The sequence below is a fragment of the Carettochelys insculpta genome, chromosome 13 (assembly GCF_033958435.1).
Source record: "Carettochelys insculpta isolate YL-2023 chromosome 13, ASM3395843v1, whole genome shotgun sequence".
NCBI lineage: Eukaryota > Metazoa > Chordata > Testudines > Carettochelyidae > Carettochelys > Carettochelys insculpta.
The window spans coordinates 46382427-46401567 of record NC_134149.1 but is presented as its reverse complement, the minus strand read 5'-3'; the positions used below and the strand labels follow the sequence as shown (position 1 = coordinate 46401567).

The 19141-nt window shown below is 46.5% G+C and overlaps 1 protein-coding gene across 1 annotated transcript; it reads right to left on the bottom strand.

Annotated features, from left to right (window-relative positions):
• Positions 1 to 690: 690 nt before the first annotated feature.
• Positions 691 to 17025, bottom strand: LOC142020114 (endothelin receptor type B-like). The gene is made up of 7 exons (XM_075007722.1): positions 16531 to 17025; positions 12992 to 13104; positions 10199 to 10403; positions 8752 to 8901; positions 4765 to 4898; positions 4148 to 4256; positions 691 to 840 (listed from the first exon to the last, which is right to left on the bottom strand). Exons 1-7 carry the CDS (start codon positions 17023 to 17025, stop codon positions 691 to 693), a joined length of 1356 nt encoding a protein of 451 aa, XP_074863823.1.
• Between the last annotated feature and the right edge of the window lie 2116 nt (positions 17026 to 19141).

Sequence of the window (19141 nt, the reverse complement as noted above, 5' to 3'; positions counted from 1 at the left end):
CAGCCCTCTCCTTTGTATGCTACAATTACAAATAAGAAACATTTCCTTACATCCATGACTACTAAGAATATAACATCCCCTAAGTAGCTCTATTCTATGTACACTTCTGTGTTGTTACAGTATAACCCTGCAGGGTGAATTCACCTCTGGGCAGAGGGCAGTCCTCTAGACTTCAACAGGACTGAAATGGTTCCTCAGACTTTTGCTAGCTGTCTGCCCAGGTGCATTTTCCATCCTAGTGATTGTGTCCCAACAGCCAAGAGTGGAAGGCTATGCATTTATGATGCAGCTGCTTTGGTTTCACCTGGGCTTCTTAATGTATCAGCTCAAAAGGTCAGAATTCACCTCTGCCAGTGATGTCCCTTGTCAGTTTAAACATGACAAGTCACCCACAGCACCATCCCTCCACCACCCCATCTTATGGCCTTTCTGTCTTGAGGTGGAAAGCACTATGGGCCACTTGGATTCTCCATCAGGATTTTAAACCCAAAAGGTCCTTTGAGGGAGACAAAAATAATGATTATAAAGGAACAGATAAGAAATGAGGGCCCTGGCAGTGTTTGGTTCAATGGTCAGTGAAGTGTATTTCTGTGAAAAGAAAGCAAGTGACTTGGAGGAAATGACTGTGTGAGTGGGGTGGGTGGGTCCTTTCAGCTCTTGCAGTGCACTCTCCAATTTATTCGTGGTTCTTTAGGAAGAGCTGTACTTGTTACTCAAGTGGGAGCTGCTTCTGTCCAGGCCCAGTTCCTGCACCTTGGCTTTCCACTTCCCAACAGACCCTTTATCATCCATTGGTATGCTGCTCAAGGCTGGTCTTTGGCACCAGCAGCACAGACAGGACTGGGAAAAGATAACAGAGAGAAGTTACGAGCATGGTGAAATATCTCCCATTACTATTGAGAAGAAAGGTTCTCTTGTAGGTAAGTGACTGGCAGGGTCTTGGCCTTGGAAAATATGTACCTACATTATCTGGAAATAGACTTTGTTTTATCATACTTTGCAACTGTTTGGTGACCCTATGGTCTTAGAGGCCCACCCCCTACATGATGTTACCTTCCTAAAATATGACTATATAGATCACTCTTGCAAGCACTATCATATACTTGCAACAAATCTTATACAAAGTTTGCCAAGTGAGGTGTCTAAGAAGTAGTTATGATTTGCTGGTTATTTTTATTCTGTTTGCATGCACTTATCATTTTCGTATTCAAAATTACAAGCTTTGGCTCTGTATTTGTATTTCAATAGGTTTGATTCTGAACAGCACTACTGATGCATTTGGCCAGCATATTGTGAAGGGACTATTCAAGCTGAATGACTCTTCGAGGACCACTTGACTCACAATGGACTTTGGAAAACACCAATGCACATAGTAAAAGCCTTTCTGGGAACACTCAAACTAGCATGTGGGCAATGGCTACCACCTATAAAGAACTGAGTCATTCATGGACAGGTAATTTGTTTATGTGATGGCTCATGTGACTGGCCATCATCTCGTTACTGTTCTTTTCCATAGTAAGAACAATGGGATTCCCTCCACATGGTAGAAGCTATAGAAAGATCTGGAGACATCACCATTTTGCATTTTTGCTACTCCAGACTCTGAATCATGGATGCACACTACAGTGAGCATTCAAACAGAGGGATTGAGGTCTTTCCAATGATTTGGAAGCAGCCAGAGACTTGAAGTGAGCCCCAGGTTTATTCCATTGTTGATGCAAGGCTGAACCAAGGTCTTTGCAAATGTTATAAGTATTTGATTCCTTTAACAATTTTAACTTTCACCTCTATTTCTTTCTTTTATGAATAAACTTTTAGATTGTAAGTACTAAAGGATTTGCAACAGCCCAATTTTCGGTAAGAGTGGGCTCACATATTGAGCTCAGTGTGTGGCTGGTCCTCTGGGATCACAAGATTCTTTTAGTAGACGAGACTGGTTTACAAAACCACTAATTCATATAAGGCGTGCCACCAGTGGTGATACAGGGGAAGTGGAAGGTCTGAGGAAATTGCTTATATGACTTCTTGTAGCCAGTATGGAAAAACAGAAAGGTCTCGTTTTGACTGGTTTTGTCTGACTTGTAAGTAGAGGACCACTTATCTTTGGCTGTGGCCGTCCTGTTTCTGAGCATTTTGTCCTGAATTAGATACTCTCAGTAGTGTCCTACCAGAGCACACCTATTAACACCTTATGGACTGAGCTTCCCAGACAAGTGTCTGCTCATAGCATTGTGATACTCTTGTTATGCATAGCCAGTTGGAACATGGCACAACATAAAGCACAAAATTAACTAATATGAGGGCAATGACTTCCACCTGTAAGGAACTGCGTCACATATGGACAGGTAATTTGCCCATGTGATGGCTAGCACCAAAAGCTAAAAGACCACAGAGCCTTTGTGTGAAGGGATCTCAGCCCACGCCTTGTCTGGGATCTGTTTTCTTTCACTGTTGAGCCAGGGGAAGACAAACTTAAGCTTTACCTCCTGGGGGAATTCTGCAGCATTGTACATGTGCAGAATTCATGTTCTTCACAGGTTTTTTTAACTTTCCTGTGGAAAAGTGACTTCTGACTGGGCAGCAAAGAGAATCTGCTGAAGTGGTCATGTACCACTCCCCATCATATTGGCTTGGTAGCAGCCAGTAGAGACATGAATCACTGCATGGATTCAGGGAGGAGCGGGGACTCTGCAGAGCTGTGTGTGCGCGCGAGTGAGAGAGAGAGAGTGCAAGAGCAAGAGCACGCAATTGTCCTTGCTTGCTATTGCTGGATGCTCAGCATGGAGAGGCAAAGCTTCAGATTGTTTCTGAGAAGGCTGAAGTGGGGCAGAGCAAATGTTAGTGGCCTGCCTGCTTAATTAATTGTTCTCATTGTCTTTATGAATTTGCCCAGGAGAATAAAACAGATGTAAAAATGTTAAGGCCCCTTTACATTGCTGGAGTGGTGTAAAGGACAGTATGCTCTTATAAATTCTTACTGTTCCTTAGTGATTAGAAGGGGTCTAAATATTTGGACTGAAAAAAAAAGCTCCTATCCAAATATGCTTCATTACCTGCTTAGGATTAACTTTTCTGGAGATGGTCAATAGCCAATATAAACTGTGAATTCTGTTTCCCAGTCATCACTTGCTTTTCAGTCAACCATGATGTAAGTTACATTAAGCATATGGCTCCATATATTTGTTGACTAATAACTAAAATTAGAATGTCAATATTAGCTACATCACATTAGAGAAGGATGTTTGTGAATTACCTCCAATGCTTCCCAGTTCCAGTCTCCAACCATTGTGTTGTAGTTTAAATAAATCATCAACATAATTGAAAAGGGTGTCATTATATTGCATTATTTTCACAAATAAAATGTAGAATTTTGGAGAATTTTTAAATATTGTCAGCAGAATTTTTGTTTTTTTGTGCAGAATTTTTAATATTTTGGTGCAGAATCCCCCAGGGGTAAAGCTTGACTTTTTTCCTCCATGTGCTTGAGGTCATATTTCAGTGCTTCCTGCCATGCCTGGTGAGGTGCTTCTGCTGGTGCTGCAGAGAGCATCAGCCACTGCTACCTCTAGATTGAGCCACTCCATTCCACTTTACGGCCCTGCTGAGTGCAGCGTGTGATGGGAGTGAGACCATCAGTAACCAACATGGAGAGTTTTTGAGTCACCCTAAAAAATAGGTCTCTGTGAAGGTGCTATGGAGGGTTGCTTGGTTTTGGTTCCTCACAAAATGGTAGTTGTTTTTCTAAAGACTTAGTGGGGGGGCAGCGTGGACTACGAGGCAGTGCACCAGATTGGGAGTCAGGAGACCTAGGATCTATTTCTGACTATCACTTTGTGCCATTGGGCAAGTCACTTCCCTTTCCTGTGCCTCAGTTTCCCTTCCTCCATTTCATTTTTTCAGCTGTGTACTTTTCAAGGCAGGTCCTGTCTTTCGCTAGGTGTAGGTACCATGCCCTAAAATGGGGTCCCAGTCTTGCCTGGAACCTCTAGGTTCTTCTGGATTACCATGATAAAATACTCAGCCCAAGCCCATGTTCATGCCTCTTATAGCTGAGATACCTTCAGGAGCCTCCACATCCAAGGCCACAGAGTGATGATTCATCAGTGACACACGTAGCAAATCTGAGCAAGCTGTGTTTGTCTCTTACCTGAAAGCAGTTCTTGAATTTTCGGCTGACAAAGTAGAGAGCTACAGGGTTGATGCAGGAGTTCAAGGAGGCCATGTTGATACCAAAGTAGTCCATCACCAGAAGGAAGCTGGGGGTGAAGAGGAGAGAGAATGATAGATACACTTGGACTGGTCTGCCAGTTCCCTTGTCTTTCTCCTGTGAAGAAGACATGACTGGTGCTTCAAAAGAAATGAAAGCAATCCCCTAACTCACTGAGCCAATTGTGCAGTGCTCTGACATGAGGGAAATATTTGCCTCCTGACCCCTGCAGTGACCACCTCATTCCTGATTACCCTGCTCATCCTGCTTTCTGTAAGCTCAAACCCTGTGCCCTGCCCACCCCCCTTAGCATAGCAAAAATGGGACCTCACTGTGCCCTTCCACCTTTCCATGTCCATTATAATTATACCTCACCTTGAAATTGAGCACATAAAAACAAAACCACCAACCAGCAACTGAAATTCCAGGTGCAGTTACTCAGGCAGCAGTCTGCATGGCAATTCCAGCATTAATACTGCTGAAATCACAAGGCTGAAACACAATGCAGAAGTGTGTGTGGGGTGGTAGTGGTGGTGGTCTCTTTCTGGTTGTCCTACCTCAGCAGTTCACATCTGTTGGGGTCAGTCTGGTCATAGATGGTCTTCTTCAGGATTCTGCTGAGGTGGAGAGGCAGCCAACAGAGAGCGAAGATCACCACCAAGCAAAACACTGTCTTGGCAACCTCCCGGCGCTAAGAAGCACAAGTGCAGAAGTGTGGGTGAGTGCACACTTAGCATGTCTGATGGAGCAGGGAAGCAGAGCATCACTAGCACAAGCCTTGTAGGGGTCTCCTAAATTCCTAGGCACATCCAGCAACATGTTGTGCTCACTCAGAATGGTGGTGATATTGCACAGCCCTGGTAAGGACTGAAGCACCCTCAGATTCTTACATTCACCCAGCAGCACAGAAGTGCCTAGAGGGTAGTGAGTGGCTGGGTGGTACAGAACAAGCAGCACAATACTGGTGGGGAGGGACTATGGACTTTATGGTCAGCCAACGTCAGCAATGACAGCATGAGTGAACACTCAAAAGGACCTGACCCAAACATGCTGAATTCAGTGGAACTGACTTTGTGGGAAATTGGATCAGGTGCATAGGGAGCTTGAATCAGCAGAGGAGATGAGGACCACAAGAGCATCTACTGATGGGTCATGAGGCCTCCCATACTCACTGCCACACAGCTTAAGACAGGGGAGTTTACAGCAGTGGGTGCAGAAGCAATCCAGAGAGCTGAGCACCAGCCTCTCCTAGTGGAGTGAGTCTGCTATGCTGCCTGACAGGCCAGCTATTAGGAGATGGGAGCACACAGCAAGGCTAACAGAGCCAACCCTTCTGCCCACTAACATAGGGACATCTCCACTGCCAGTGCACAGGTACTCTGGTAAGACAGCATTCTTTAAGCAACAGGCAAACAGGACTATTTATAGCCCAGGTATAAGAACTACACAGGAAGGCCTTGGCGTCCCAAGACAGTCAGACTGGGCCACTCTGAGGCTGGAGACCTAACCCAATACCATACATTTGTTCTTGTCCTTGTCTTTGTAGCTATTGGCTGGGTGGCTCTGGAAAGTAACAGGGAATGGGGGACCCACTGTGAAATGGGGAGGTAGAAATCAAGTTATCTTAGACCAGGAGCTGACAATAATTTTTGATGGGGAGGCACATTCCTATGGAGAGGGCATGAGTCTGGGACAGAGGTTGAGTGCAGAAGGGAGCTCAGGGTAGGGGACTGGGTTTCAGGAGAGTGTGGGGTCTGAAAGCGAGTTTGGGTGAAGTATGGGGCTTGTGACCTGGGGCAAGGGATTGGGGTGCAGATTCCAATAGGGAGCATTGATGCAGGGAGGGATTCTGGCCTAGAGAAGGGGTGTAGGAGGAGGTGAAGGGCCTGGGAGGCAGTTGTGGTCTGGGGTGTGGGGGATCAGGGGGTTTGGCTGGTGACTTGGGGTGTGGGAGGGGGTGGGGTGCCAAAGGCAGGCTCTGACTGGGAAATGCTTACCTAGGCAGCTCCCAGCCAACTGCTCAGTGGGAGCAGCAGCCTGCTGCAGCCCCACACTGCTCAGAACAGCTGGCTGCTCCATGTGGCAATGCTTTTACTCATGCACCCCAGTATGTCATTAGCCTTCTTGGCTACAAGGGCGCACACATTTCCAGCTTTGCATCCACAGTAGTCCCCACGTCCTCTTCTGCAGAACTGGATGACTTGAAAAAGGTAAATGCAGGGCCCATCTTTAAAAAAGGGAAGAAGACGACTATGGGAAACTACAGACCAGTCAGCCTCACCTCAGTCCCTGGAAAAATCATGGAGGGGATCCTCAAGTAATCCATTTTGAAGCACTTGGAAAAAGAGGATAGTGATCAGGAATAGTCAACATAGTTTTACCAAGGGCAAGTCGTGCCTGACCAACCTGATTGCCTTCTGTGATGAGTTACCTGGCTATGCAGATATGGGGACCTAATATATCTTGACTTTAGAAAAGCTTTTGATGCAGTTTGATGCAGGGATAGAGGTTGATATGCTGGAGGGTAAAGAGTGTGTCCAGGCAGATCTAGACAAATTGGAGGATTGACACAAAAGATATCTGATGAATCATAGAATCCTAGGGCTGGAAGGGACCTCAGGAGGTCATCTAGTCCAACCCCCTGCCTAAAGTTTCAAAAAGGACACATGCAGAGTCCTGCACTTAGGACAGAGGAATCCCAAGCACTGCTACAGGCTGGGAACCAACTGGCTAAGCAGTAGTTCTGAAGAAATGGACCTCAGGATCACAGCGCATGAGAAGTTGGATATGAGCCGACAGTGTGTCCTTGCAGTCAAGAAGGCTAAAAGCATATTGGGGTACATTATTAGACTCATTGCCAGAAGATCAGGGGAAGTGATTATTCCCCTTTATTGGGCACTGGTGAGGCCACATTACTGCATCCAGTACTGAGCACCCCATTACAGAAAGGATGTTGACACACTGGAGAGAGTACATTGGCAGGGAACAAAAATTATTAGGGGGCTGGAGCACATGACTTATGAGGAGAGGCTGAGGGATTTGGTCTTAGTCTTGAGAACAGAAGAGTGAGGAGAGGTTTGCTAGCAGCCTTCAGCTACCTCAAGACGGGGGTTCCAAAGAGGACGGAGAGAGGCTGTTCTCAGTGGTGACAGATGACAGAACAAGGAGCAATAGTCTCACTTTGCAGTGAGGGAAGTGTAGGGTGGATATTAGGAAAAATCTATTTTACTAGGAGAGTTGGGGGAGCTCTGGAATGTGTTCCCTACAGATTTTTATGCCCTGGCTTGACAAAGCCCTGACTGGGATGATTTTGTTGGGATTGGTCCTGATTCCAACGGGGACGAGGGGAGAAGCAGAGAATTGGACTTGATTTCCTCCTGAGGTTTCCTCCAACCCTATGATTCCACGTGACTCTCTGTGCTGTATTCATGGGAAGGCTGCTTGATCTGCTCCCACCCCCAGCACAGTTGCTCATCTCCCATTGGCTGGTTTCTGGCCAATAGGAGCTGAGAGATTGTGCAGGGGGTGGGGCAGCATGTGAAGCCTCCCCACTCTCAAACTGCAGAGAGCCACATGGAGCAGCCAGCTGCTTTGAGCCCTGGGGATGTTCTGTGCCTGAGGGTCACAGTGGGGCATGCCCCAGGCTGGATTGAAAGGTTTGGTGGCCTGGATCCAGCACACAGACCTGATCATGCCCATCCCTGCCTTAGACAAAGGGACTAAGGCCTACCTCTTCTATGATGTTAGTTGCATTAAATCCCTGCGAGGCTTTGGACCTCCCTGCTCTTGCTGTCTAATAGAGAGAATAATCCACCCGTTCTGCCCTACTTGCCTGGCTTATTTATTTAGACAGTGTAAACTCTTCAGGGTAGGAACTGGCCCTTGGGGTTACATGCCACACCTAGCACAATAGGAGTCTGATTGCCATTGGCCTTTATGCACCACAGAAATAGAATTGAGCATATGTGTTGCAAAACAATTGGAGTTTCAGCTCTAATGCTAGTGCTGGATGTTGTACTAAACTCTGGCAACACACATACTGGGCAGCAGTGGAGCATTTCCTCCAGCTTAGATTGGCAGACACCCCAGAGGGAGGGGTTCGTCTTCCTTTGCAGCATGGGGAATGATTTGCCTGCTGGAATCATCTGAGTATGTCTGATCTAGTCAATACCCCGCCATCACAGGGTATCTTGGGCATTGGCGGCACCTTGATCCCCCCGTTCCCTGCCAGTGACGCACAATTCTTTAGTTACTTGAGGAAATTCTTTAGTCTAACTAAAGCTTATGGACTTAGCATTGGGGTATCTTGGTATAATCTAGTGGTCTCTCATATACACCTGATTTCTGACCTTAAACTCTGTGAAACTGAGATGAGCTGTACAGAGCAAGTGGCCCCAGACCACTACTGGCTTCAGTTTCTGTAACTCTACTGACATGTCCTTCTCCATGGACTTCACACTATGGCCAGTACAACACGGTCTCTTGTGCTACAACTTTCTATCCTGTCTCTGTGGGCTGCCTGGCAAAAGGTTGGATCCCCTCACCCGTTTCATGTGGTCATTGAGGGCAATTCTCATGCCGTTCCTCTTGCTCAGCATCTCGCAGGACATGAGGGTGTAGAAGATGCCAGTGCATGCCAGAGGCAGGCAGAAATAGAAGCCAAAAAGCCACCAGTCCTTCACATCTTTGTAGAACTAAACACAAAACAGAAAGGAAATGAAAAGGAAACTTGAATAAGCAGCCTGGGGCAGACCCAGGCTTCATCCAACTCAGCGTCCTGGTTTTACAAGGGCCCACAGCAGATGCTTCAGAAGATACGCACATCTGCCTCATGCAAGGATGTCGGATTATGTTTACACCAGGTCACCTAACTCAAAGTATTTAGAAGCTTGCTTATTCCTGCGTAATATACCTTCCAATAACACCTGTTTCTTACCCCTGCAGATCATATACAGCATCCAGAGGCAAGAAACAATCACAAGGCAAAATATTACATGGGACTCTATCCTGTCCTGGAAGGGGGTACATTTTGATGATTCATTAGGGATTTTTCCAATCCCCAAATCTTTTCTAGAGCCACAGTAAAAAGTAAATGGAAGGTCAGGTCAATGCTTCACTCTTTGTCTTTGCAGGTAAACATCATAATAATATTAGTGGTGGTAAAACTGCAAATAACTGAGTCCTTGGTGCACTGGCCATTCTGAAATGGGAAAAACAATTCATTTTGTATCCCTTTGCTTTTGAACTTTCCTTTACATTTTGTTTTTTAAAGAATAAAAACAAAGCAATTTTGAAATGAAGTAATTATGAAGAAAGAACCAAAGCATTTTGAAAATGACAAAATTAAATATTTTGATTAGGGTTTTGTTGTGAGCTTGTCTGTAGCTTTTTTAACAGAAAACATTTGGTGAAATTCATAAAAATGTGCAAAATGTTTTGGTGTCACAGAATTGTGCCCATTTTTGAGTCCCAGTGAATGTCACAGGCCCTATGCTGAATGCAAGGGGTCCAGTCCAGTTACCTTCACATTTAGATGTCTACACTTGTCTGCCCTCCCTGGTTTCATCAAGAGACCAAAAGATCCCAACACCATTAGGGATGTTGTTCTTGTAGCATTTCTAAGATTACTAAGATCTCAGAAGACAATCTGACTTCTACAAAGACTTCCAGGCTGAGCAGTTGGGGTAAGACAATAATCCAAATCAAACCCTTGATCTGAGCACCATCAGATGTCAGATAAATGTGAGTCTAGATCAAGCTCCCACCTGGCTTCTGGCTCCACAATAGGTTGAACCAAACTCCATATCTAACCTGCTTCCTACGGTTTGCAGCTCAGATATACATGTGAGCCCACCCACTTCTGAGCTTTGCCCAGTACATTGTTTCCTCCCTGGCACTGAGGGGCTGTGCCAGTCCATTCTCCTCTGCATGCTGGGGGGTGAGCACCCAAAGGAGTGCCTCTTCCTCACTAGAACAGGGTGGAGTACACACCGTGATGAATCTGGAGTTCTGTTCAGATGACAGCATGCAGACCCAGAGTAGTCGCTCACGGTAGTTCAGCTCCACCATGTTGAAGGCAATGGCTTCAGGGACAGCCAGGACAATAGCCACAGCCCAGATCAGCATCACCTCAACTGTCTTCCACATTGGGATCCCTATGCCCTGGATCCGGCTCCAGGAGGCCACTGCCCTGTACCTGCCAGACACAACAGGTTGTTACTGCTTTAGTTGCACATGCTGCAATTCTCTTTGACAGGAGAAGAGCCCCGTCCCGCTCTGAAAAGGGCTAGGGCCAGGCATGGGCTCTAGTAAGACACCCCCTCTGGACTGGTGTTGGGTTTTGTTGGAACGATGGGAAATTCTGCTAAGGTCTGGGAACAGTCCTGGGCACTCAGCTGGCACTTGGTTGCTGAGAAGGGGTTACTGACAAAAGGGGTTGAACCAACCAGACAGTGGTTGATTCTGAACTGTAACACAGAGGTAGCCATGTTAGTCTGTATTCCAGCAAAACAAAACAGCAGAAACGTAGCACTTTAAAGACTAGCAAAATAATTTATTTAGTGATGAGCTTTTGTGGGGTAGACCCACTTCATCAGCTCACTCTCATTTCCAACACAGACTGACATTTAAAAGAGGACCAAAAACATTTGCAATAAAAACTGACAAATCAGGTACATAGGAGGGGGATGAGGGGTGGGGGAGATGTTAATTTTCCTGCCTGAGATAATTACAAGCATCAAAGGAAGGGAAGCAGTCCCTGTAATGCGTGAGGTAATTGATGTCTCTGCTCATACCACGTGTTGTGTCAAATTTAAATATAAATTCCAACTCACAAATTTCTTGCTCGAATCTGTTTTTAAATCCTTTTTGCCCCAGGACACAAATTCTCAGGTTTTTAACAGAATGGCCCACTCCACTGAAGTGTACACTGACCAGCTTATGTGTATTGAGTTTCTTGATGTCTGCTCTGTGTCCATTTATTCTTTGGCGAAGGTTTTGCCCAGTCTGTCCGATGTACGTAGTGTCAGGGCATTGTTGGCACATAATGCTGGAAGTGTACGAGAATGTGCCTTTGATCTTGTAACTAACATGGTTAGGTCCAGTGATGATATCCCCAGAATAAATATGTGGACAAAGTTGGCAGTGGGGTTTGTTGCAAGGAAAAGTTCAAGGATCAGTATTACTGTGGTTTAGCCTGTGAGAATCTCTCTTAGGTTAGGAGGTTGTCTATAGGAAAGGATGGGCCCATCACCTAGGGCTTTCTGGCATGTAGCATCATGATCCAGAATAGGTTGTAGGTTTTTAATGATGTGTTGCAGGGGTTTGAGTTGGGGGCTATAGGTGATGACAAGTGGTGTTCTGTTATTGATTTTCTGGGGCCTATCTTGAAGTAGCTGGTCTCTGGGTATTCGTTTGGTCCCGTCAATTTGTTTTTTTATTTCTCCCAATTAGTACTTTAGTTTTACGAGTGCTTGGTAGAGGTCTTGTAGTTTTCAGTCTCTGTCAGTAGGATCAGAGCATATGCAACTGTATCTAAGGGCTTGACTGTAAATGATGGATCACGTGGTGTGTGTTGGATGGAAGCTGGAGGCATGTAGGTAAGTGTAGCAGTCAGTGGATAGTGCAGCAGTGAAGGTGCCAGTACCTGAAGTGATAGGGCATCCTGGGTTTCCAGGTTCGTGGATTTTAGCCAGAAAATAAAATAATCTGGGTCGGGGCTCAGATGATGTGTCTGAGTGAATTTGGTCTTGACTCGGGGCAGGGAGTTCTTTAAATAGATGATGCAGTTTCTTTTGGAATTCTAAAGTGGGATCTAAGGAAAGAGGTTTGTAAAATGTGGTGTTGGAGAGTTGTCTAGCTGCCAAGGAAAGAGGTCAGTAAAATTTTCTCAAAAATAACTTGGACATTATAATCAAGCCGGCTGACAAAGGGGGCGCTATCGTCATCATGCGTAAGTCAGACTATGAACAGGAGGCAGCTAGACAACTATCTAACACAGGAGTACCTTGTCTGTGAGGGATGTGTTCCCTGCCCCAGTAATGAGTTATTAAATGGAGATCATGAGCAAACAACGCCCCTGGTTAGATCAGAAGGGTGGCCCAGGAAGGCCAGGTGGGGGCGGACCTGGGTGCAGCACATGGGGTGTGGAAAGGTGTGGGAGGCAGGTCGTAGAAGGAGGGGTGAACAGCCGTGCAGTGCCTGTCTGGGTGCTGCGGCCCAGAGAGAGGAAGATGCACATGCAGCCAGGAGGGGGGCTGTGGGAAGGTGCAAGGTAGGGAGAAGTCCAGGGAGGTAGAACAGAGTCTGAAGGAGCAGAACTCAGCTGCTCACCACTGGGTGCCTGCCCTGTGACTCAAAGAAGAGTGGCCTGAGTTCCCCTGCCCTCCAGGAGCAATGGGGCAGGAACCCTCTGCCACAAGGAAGAGAACGACCAGTGTGTTTGGACCCAGGGAGAAAGCACTAGGAGGTTGCTCTACCCGAGAGCCTAGGACAGCCTGGCACAGCCTGGGTTGGGCGAACAGTTCTGTTGATTTGAGTGTATTGGGCCCTTTGTCCATCCCCAGCAGCGGGTACTGAACATGACCTGGTTGGCCAAGCCCTGTGGGGCTGGAGTGAGTATCTGTAGCGGAAGCTAGAGGAGAACAAACCATGTCATCCCCGTCCAGGAGGGAGTGCATCAGCAGAGTCCACTCTTCAATGAGCTGCTGCAAGGAGAGCAAACGGCTGAACTGTGATTAAACTGACCTGCGTGGTAGAACATGATGAGGGCAGCAAGTTCATTACCTGTCTATGCTGAGTGCACAGAGGCTGAGTACTGTGATGCCCACAGATGACTTCTGAATGAATGGAACCAGCTTGCACACGTGAACACCAAATGGCCAGTCTTCTGCCAACAACTGAGAAAGAGTATGAAGAAGCATATGATTAACAGGACTTGTCAGGCTTTTTGGATCAGGTTGTTCCTTTATGGGAGGGGGAGGTTGCTATGAAATATTTAGATGTTACTTCCATTGGGATTATAGGTGACCTATCTTTGGGCCATGTGAACAAGAGGTTGTAAAACAGCATGTCACCCTGGGAATGAGTCCTCTCACATGAGCACCCTTTTAGTGGGAGGGTTTATAATGCTGAGAGATGGACCAGAAGCCAGTATTTGAACCCAAACACTTTAATTTTCCGAGAGATACAGATAAACTTTGACCCCCTTGAGCCTGAAGAGCCCCTGGTAGTTTGGGCTGGGCAGGGCGCACATTTGCCAGGACTCTGCTGCTGAAATTCCACAAGAACAGCTGTTGAATTTCAGTGACATCAGATTCCAGCCCAGCCTGGATTCAGCCTTGCAACCAAAATAGAGCTTGCTGCTCATCTAAATGTAGAGCTCAGCACCAACTCCTCTGTGGAGCCACTAGCTGCAATGCCCAGTAGTTTATTATACGAGACTGAGGCCCAGATCCACACAGGCATTTATGTGCCTTACTGTTACTGGCATAAAAGGGACTTCAGGGATCTAAATGTCTTTGAGGATCTAGGCCCAAAAACATAGCATTGTCCAACTCTGAGAGATCTAACGGACAGAACTCCTCACAATGTTTCAGATGTCACCAAACTAACTCAAGTCAAGCAGCAAGGAAACATTTAAGATCCAGTGCTAATTAAACTTGACTAAGATCAGGGTTTGGCCATTAGAGAATAAACTAACTAATTTACAACCTTGTATTTGCACAGGGTCAAATTCTGTCTTACGCACCTGACTTAAAGGGAAACTCTCTTGAGCAATATAACTCCTCTTGGCCACATATAAGGATTTAACATACTAAGCTGTTGTGTGATTAGAGGGATTCATTTTATGCTAACATACTGGCTCCAGTTCATCCCACTGAACCCAAAGACATTATACCACGTCTTAATGTTCCCATTACGTTTACTAAGGGCACCGCCTCTCTCTCTAGCTCTGTGGGAGGGGTAGCTCAGTGATTAGAGCACTAGCTTTGCATGCCCAGGGTTGTGAGCCCAATCTTTGATGGGGCCTAACAAGGGTCTAGGGTAGGTTAGATTAAAACAAAAAATCTTTCAGGGAATGTGATAGGTCCTGCTTTGAGGGCCAGGAACTGGACTCAATGACCTCTCAAGGTACCTTTCAGCCCTATGAGATACAATGTGAGCTGAAGAGTTTCACTCACTGTCACAGCAACTGCCTTTGGATAGAGGTGGATTTATCTGTGGTGGAAGAGCTCTCTCCAATCCGCTTAAAGCGTGTGAACTAGCAGCATGACAGCTGCACTGTTGCATTGATTCTAGAGAAGACCAGCCTTCCGATGCAGTGCAGACCCTTAGCACCTGATCTAATGCCTTCAATGGGGTTTGGAGCAGGCACTTAAACTATCATTCCCCCAAATGTAAAAGGGATGTTGCGAAGGTTGACATGCATTATGATTAGGTGATGCTTGGATACTATGGAGATGAGGGTATGCTATGCGCCTAAAGAGATGTCAGTGGAGTTAATATTGGGCCAGAGGGTCCATGTTATAAACCGCCACCTTTGTGCTGCAGGCATAATGGAACATAAAGCTCGTCTGTGCAAGAGTCTGAGCTGTCCTTGAGGCCAGTCCAAGCCTATACAATGATCTACTCCAGGGTAGTCATCTATCCTCCTGCACTGAGGCAGGATTACATGAATTTAGACCTGTGGTGTCCAATACGCTTGCCTGGATACTGCAGTGTGGTGAAATGTGGCTCCTTAGAGACGCACACGTGGAGTGCCATCTGCCCATTCTGTGCACACGCTCCACCACAGGGCTCCTGTGGCCCCCACACAGCTCCCGGTATGGGGCCTGGCATAGCTTCAGCCATGGAGCCCAACAGCTCCAGCAGCCTTGGTGTGTCTGTGTGGTGAGTTGCCAGCAGTTTGAGGGGGAGGGGAGCTGTGGGTAGCCTTTAATTTCTATTAGACACCACTGCACGTGGACCATCTCTGACAACCCTGTCAAATTTGCTCTTGAAAGCCTCTTGTAGTCACAGAAGAGAATATGTTCTCCTCTCACTCACTCTGCAGAAAAGTGTGTTACTCCTCTTTCAGCCTATTCAATATGTAAATGTGTACAGCTGAGTTCTGCTCAAAACAGCTGGTGGATTCAAACTATTTGTGTGTTTGACCTACCTTTGAATTTGCTGCCATTCATATTTGTATAAAGTTTTTCTCACGTGTCCAGTTCATTAAATGGAAGAGATAAAAAAAGTGACTCCAAGTTTGATAGATATTTTTAAATGAAGAATTTTTGCTCAGATGGAATAAATTATACATTATTTGATCCAAGGTTATTTTCTCTCCAGGGCTTTATAGGTGTTACACCTAGGAGTGCTGCTGCACCCCCCAACTGGAAGTGGTAACAACAACCAAAATACATGGCTTCTGCCTTCAGTACCCCACTATTAAAGTTGTTCAAGTCCCACTGCAGGGCTAAAAACACAACTGGCAGTTGCTAAGTGCACAGTTCTATAACAGACGCACACTCTGAGGGCAGTTCTCTGTGCTGTGCTGTATAGGGGTTCATCCTAGATGACTGCAATGGCCCCAATGGCCTTGGAATCTAAGGAAATTGTGATGTAAAAGTTCTTCACATTAATTGAACACTGGTGGGTGAGTTCATTTGCCCTCGTGTTCCCAGAGCATCTCTGGGACTAGGGAAATGCCATGTTTGTCCCCATTACCACAGTACTACACTCCTTGCTTTGGCTAGCAGCCTAGTTTCTGGTCAGTACAGAACTGTTCTCCAGTCTGGTGCTGAGTAACATTCACCACTCCCAGCTAGGGGAATGTTTCCTGATATGTGGCATGTTTGTTTCTTCAAATAATTTAATTTCTCTAATTGCGTCCCCCTTCACCATCCTCAAATCCATCTCTGCACTGGATGGTGCTCATTGCTGTAAAATCTCCAAGCCTGGGCGGCAACTGTATTATGGTAGACCCTGTCTGGAGGGAGAGGCAATCCCCCTCCGAAGGCCAATGGAGACTCAAAGGCTGCAGTGAACCCCGCCCCCGCACCCCACTCACCGCCATAGAAGGTGTGTGGGCAGACCTCAACGAGAACTTAAGTTTTTTGAGTCTCAACCCAATGCTTTCTTGCCTGGACCACAGTGGTCCTCTGACAGCGGCTTTAGATACTTGTATACAGTTATCATACCCCTTGGTGAGCACTGGCCACCCAAATAATTATCTGTCAAGGTATTCATCATGGTAGTATCTGAACAGTGTAATGTGGGAGGGTGAAGCCCCCTTGCCACCTCCCCAAAGGGCAAGGTTTTTAGTGCCCGATGGTACCTACCTTATACACATTGATGGGAAGAGCTATAAGGATGTAGAGAAGGTCCCCAAGAGCCAAGCTTGCTATAAGGACATTGGGCCCATTCCTCATGCATTTGTTCTTGTAAATGATTCTCAGCAGGGTGGAGTTGCCAATGATGCCCACGATGAAGATGGTACAGGACACAATGGTGTTGATATATTTGAAGATGTGTCTGATTTCAGCAGGCTTTATGCACGTGGTGGGCAGGGGTGACTGTAACTGGGTGTTTTCAGGAGCATCATCCGAATGGTTGGAGGCGGCTCTGGCATCCTGGAACAAGCTTGATTGGACAAGACTGTAAACATGCTCCTGGCTTAGAACCTTAAGTGGAACTGTGCTCTCTTTGACGTTCTTCGGGGTCTGACTGCAGACGTTTGAGCACAGGCAAGTCAGGCACATGGCTAGTGCTACAGAAGCAGAGGGTCTAGCCATTAAGGAGGGACCACCAAACCTTAGCCAGATTCCTACATGCATTTGCTAGTACCAGTATGGTTGTCTGTCTGAGTCTTGGCTTTTCCTGCAGAGAAGGAAGAAAGCCAGTTGTAGGAGGGGAAGCATGATAAAATTGAGCAATTGAATGAAATTAATCAAAGACACCCCAAAGTTTTCATTTTCACAGGCTGTGGACACACTAGCTCCTACTTTCGGAGGGGCTATGGTAATATGGCACCTGGGGATATGCTAATGAGCTGCTGCCATGAATATACAGCAGCTCATTAGCATAATGGCAGTTGTGCATGCTTTGAAACTGCCAGTTTTTAAATGCATTCCACCTGTGTAGCTGGGACACCTTTCAAAACAACCTCTTGATTTCAAAAGCCCCTTATTCTCATCTGGTTTTGGGAAGAAGTGGCTTTCAAAATCAGGGGGTCATTTTGAAAGGCCCCCTGGCTACGTGGGCGGTGGGCATTTTGAAGCATGTCTGCTCACCATTAGCATATCCCGAAGTGCCACATTACCATAGCCCCTCTGAAAGAAGGGACTAGTGTGACCACAGCCACAGGGCCTGACCAAAAGTCTGTCCGCCACCCTAAAGCTTCAACTACCCCATCCCCAGGCTTAATCCCTCTCAGCCCCAAACCCACTCCCCATCTCTAGGCTTTACCTGCCTCAGCCCTCAGCCCCAAAATACCTCCATCGTGTCCCCAAAATGAATCTGCCTCAGCTGACGAGTTTCTCCATGGCTCCAGCAGGAGAAGACTTGGCCACCCCCCAGCTCTCCTGCTTACTTTCCACACCTGCAGCACGGGTGGCACCCCTCCCTGCCACGTGGAAATAATGGAACTACATTTAATTAGTTTAATGGCTGGATCCCTCCCACTGCTCTGCTGGCTAGTAAACCAATTCAAGTTAATTCCATTGCTTCAGCCTTGGCAGGGCAGGGAGCCATAAGAGGAGTCCAGGCTGGCAGCATCTGAAGCCATAGGTGACTCCTTAGTGGCTCCAGAGCTCCAGGTTGCCAGCCCCTGGTCTGAGCTCACTTCCAAACCAGGTAATTACTGTAGTTGCTTGAAAATAGTGTGTTATGAAGAAAAATGTCTTTAAGTGCACTGCAAAGATTCCCATAAAATGCCCTTTAGAGGTTACTGCTTTGAAGTGATGGGCAGAGTTTTTCACATAGTCTGTAGCGCACTTTGGGATGTGTTGGATACAAAGCATCCTCAGCATGCAAAATACAAGTGATTATTTCCTCTCAGCCTGGCCCAGTGGAGACTTAACAGTCAGGGTTAGCTGCTGCTTGGTTGTCTGACTTCAGTCAAGCCACTTCACCCATCAGTGATGCAGTTTCCCTGTTTGTAAAATGTAGTTAATGCCCTCACTTGTAAGGCACTCTGAGATCTGTGGTCGAAATATGCTAGCTAAGAGAGATCATTGTTACATGAAACAGTGCAGAATAGACCAATGTCCTGCTGAGAATTTTAGCTCCTACTCCTCTCGGAACAAAATCAGAAGGAATGCAGCAAGCCTGAGGTTTGTCAATAAGCACTGTTCTCAGGCCTTCCTTTGATATCCTTCTGTCATCCCATGCCTCCAAAGTCCTTCCATCTACAATTTGATCTAGATAATTACATCTGAACTTATCTTTAAACCCTCTTCTCCCATTCCAAATATTAGAAAAAGCCTAGTCAGTAAGGAGGGAAGCCTGCAGGTGCATGCCAGAAGGGGCAGAGCCTCAAGTAGAAGGGATTGGGTGGAGCAGCCAGCCCTCAGCTCCTCCTGGATTTTGGTGTCTGCCCACCCAGCTCTCAATGCTTCTGCAGCATGCCGTGTGGGGATCCAACAGCAGTTTAAGGGTTTGGGACTTCAACTGCTGCTGCTAATACAGCAGTGACTGCCAGAAGCTCCAGATCATTTGTACCTCCTGGCCCTGTTGTAGTTGCCCCCTTTGTCCCTACCCTTTGTCAGCAGGCCCGGTATAAAGGCATTGCTGTTATTCCCATGATACTGAGGGGACAATGAGATGAGATGACTTGACTCAGATCACACAAGAAGTGCCTGGAAGTTCAGGGAGTTGAACCTCAGTTTTCTTTGTACTAGGCTAACACCTTAATGAATGAACTGAAGAAGTGGGTCTTATCCATGAAAGCTC

Excerpts from the sequence above, each read along its gene's own strand:
- LOC142020114 (XM_075007722.1), bottom strand. The coding sequence starts at position 17,025 with ATGCATGTAGGAATCTGGCTAAGGTTTGGTGGTCCCTCCTTAATGGCT. Across the intron at positions 13,105-16,530 it reads TTCCCATCAATGTGTATAAG|TTGTTGGCAGAAGACTGGCC; the intron begins GTAGGTACCATC and ends ACTCTTTCTCAG. Across the intron at positions 841-4,147 it reads AATTCAAGAACTGCTTTCAG|TCCTGTCTGTGCTGCTGGTG; the intron begins GTAAGAGACAAA and ends ATCTTTTCCCAG.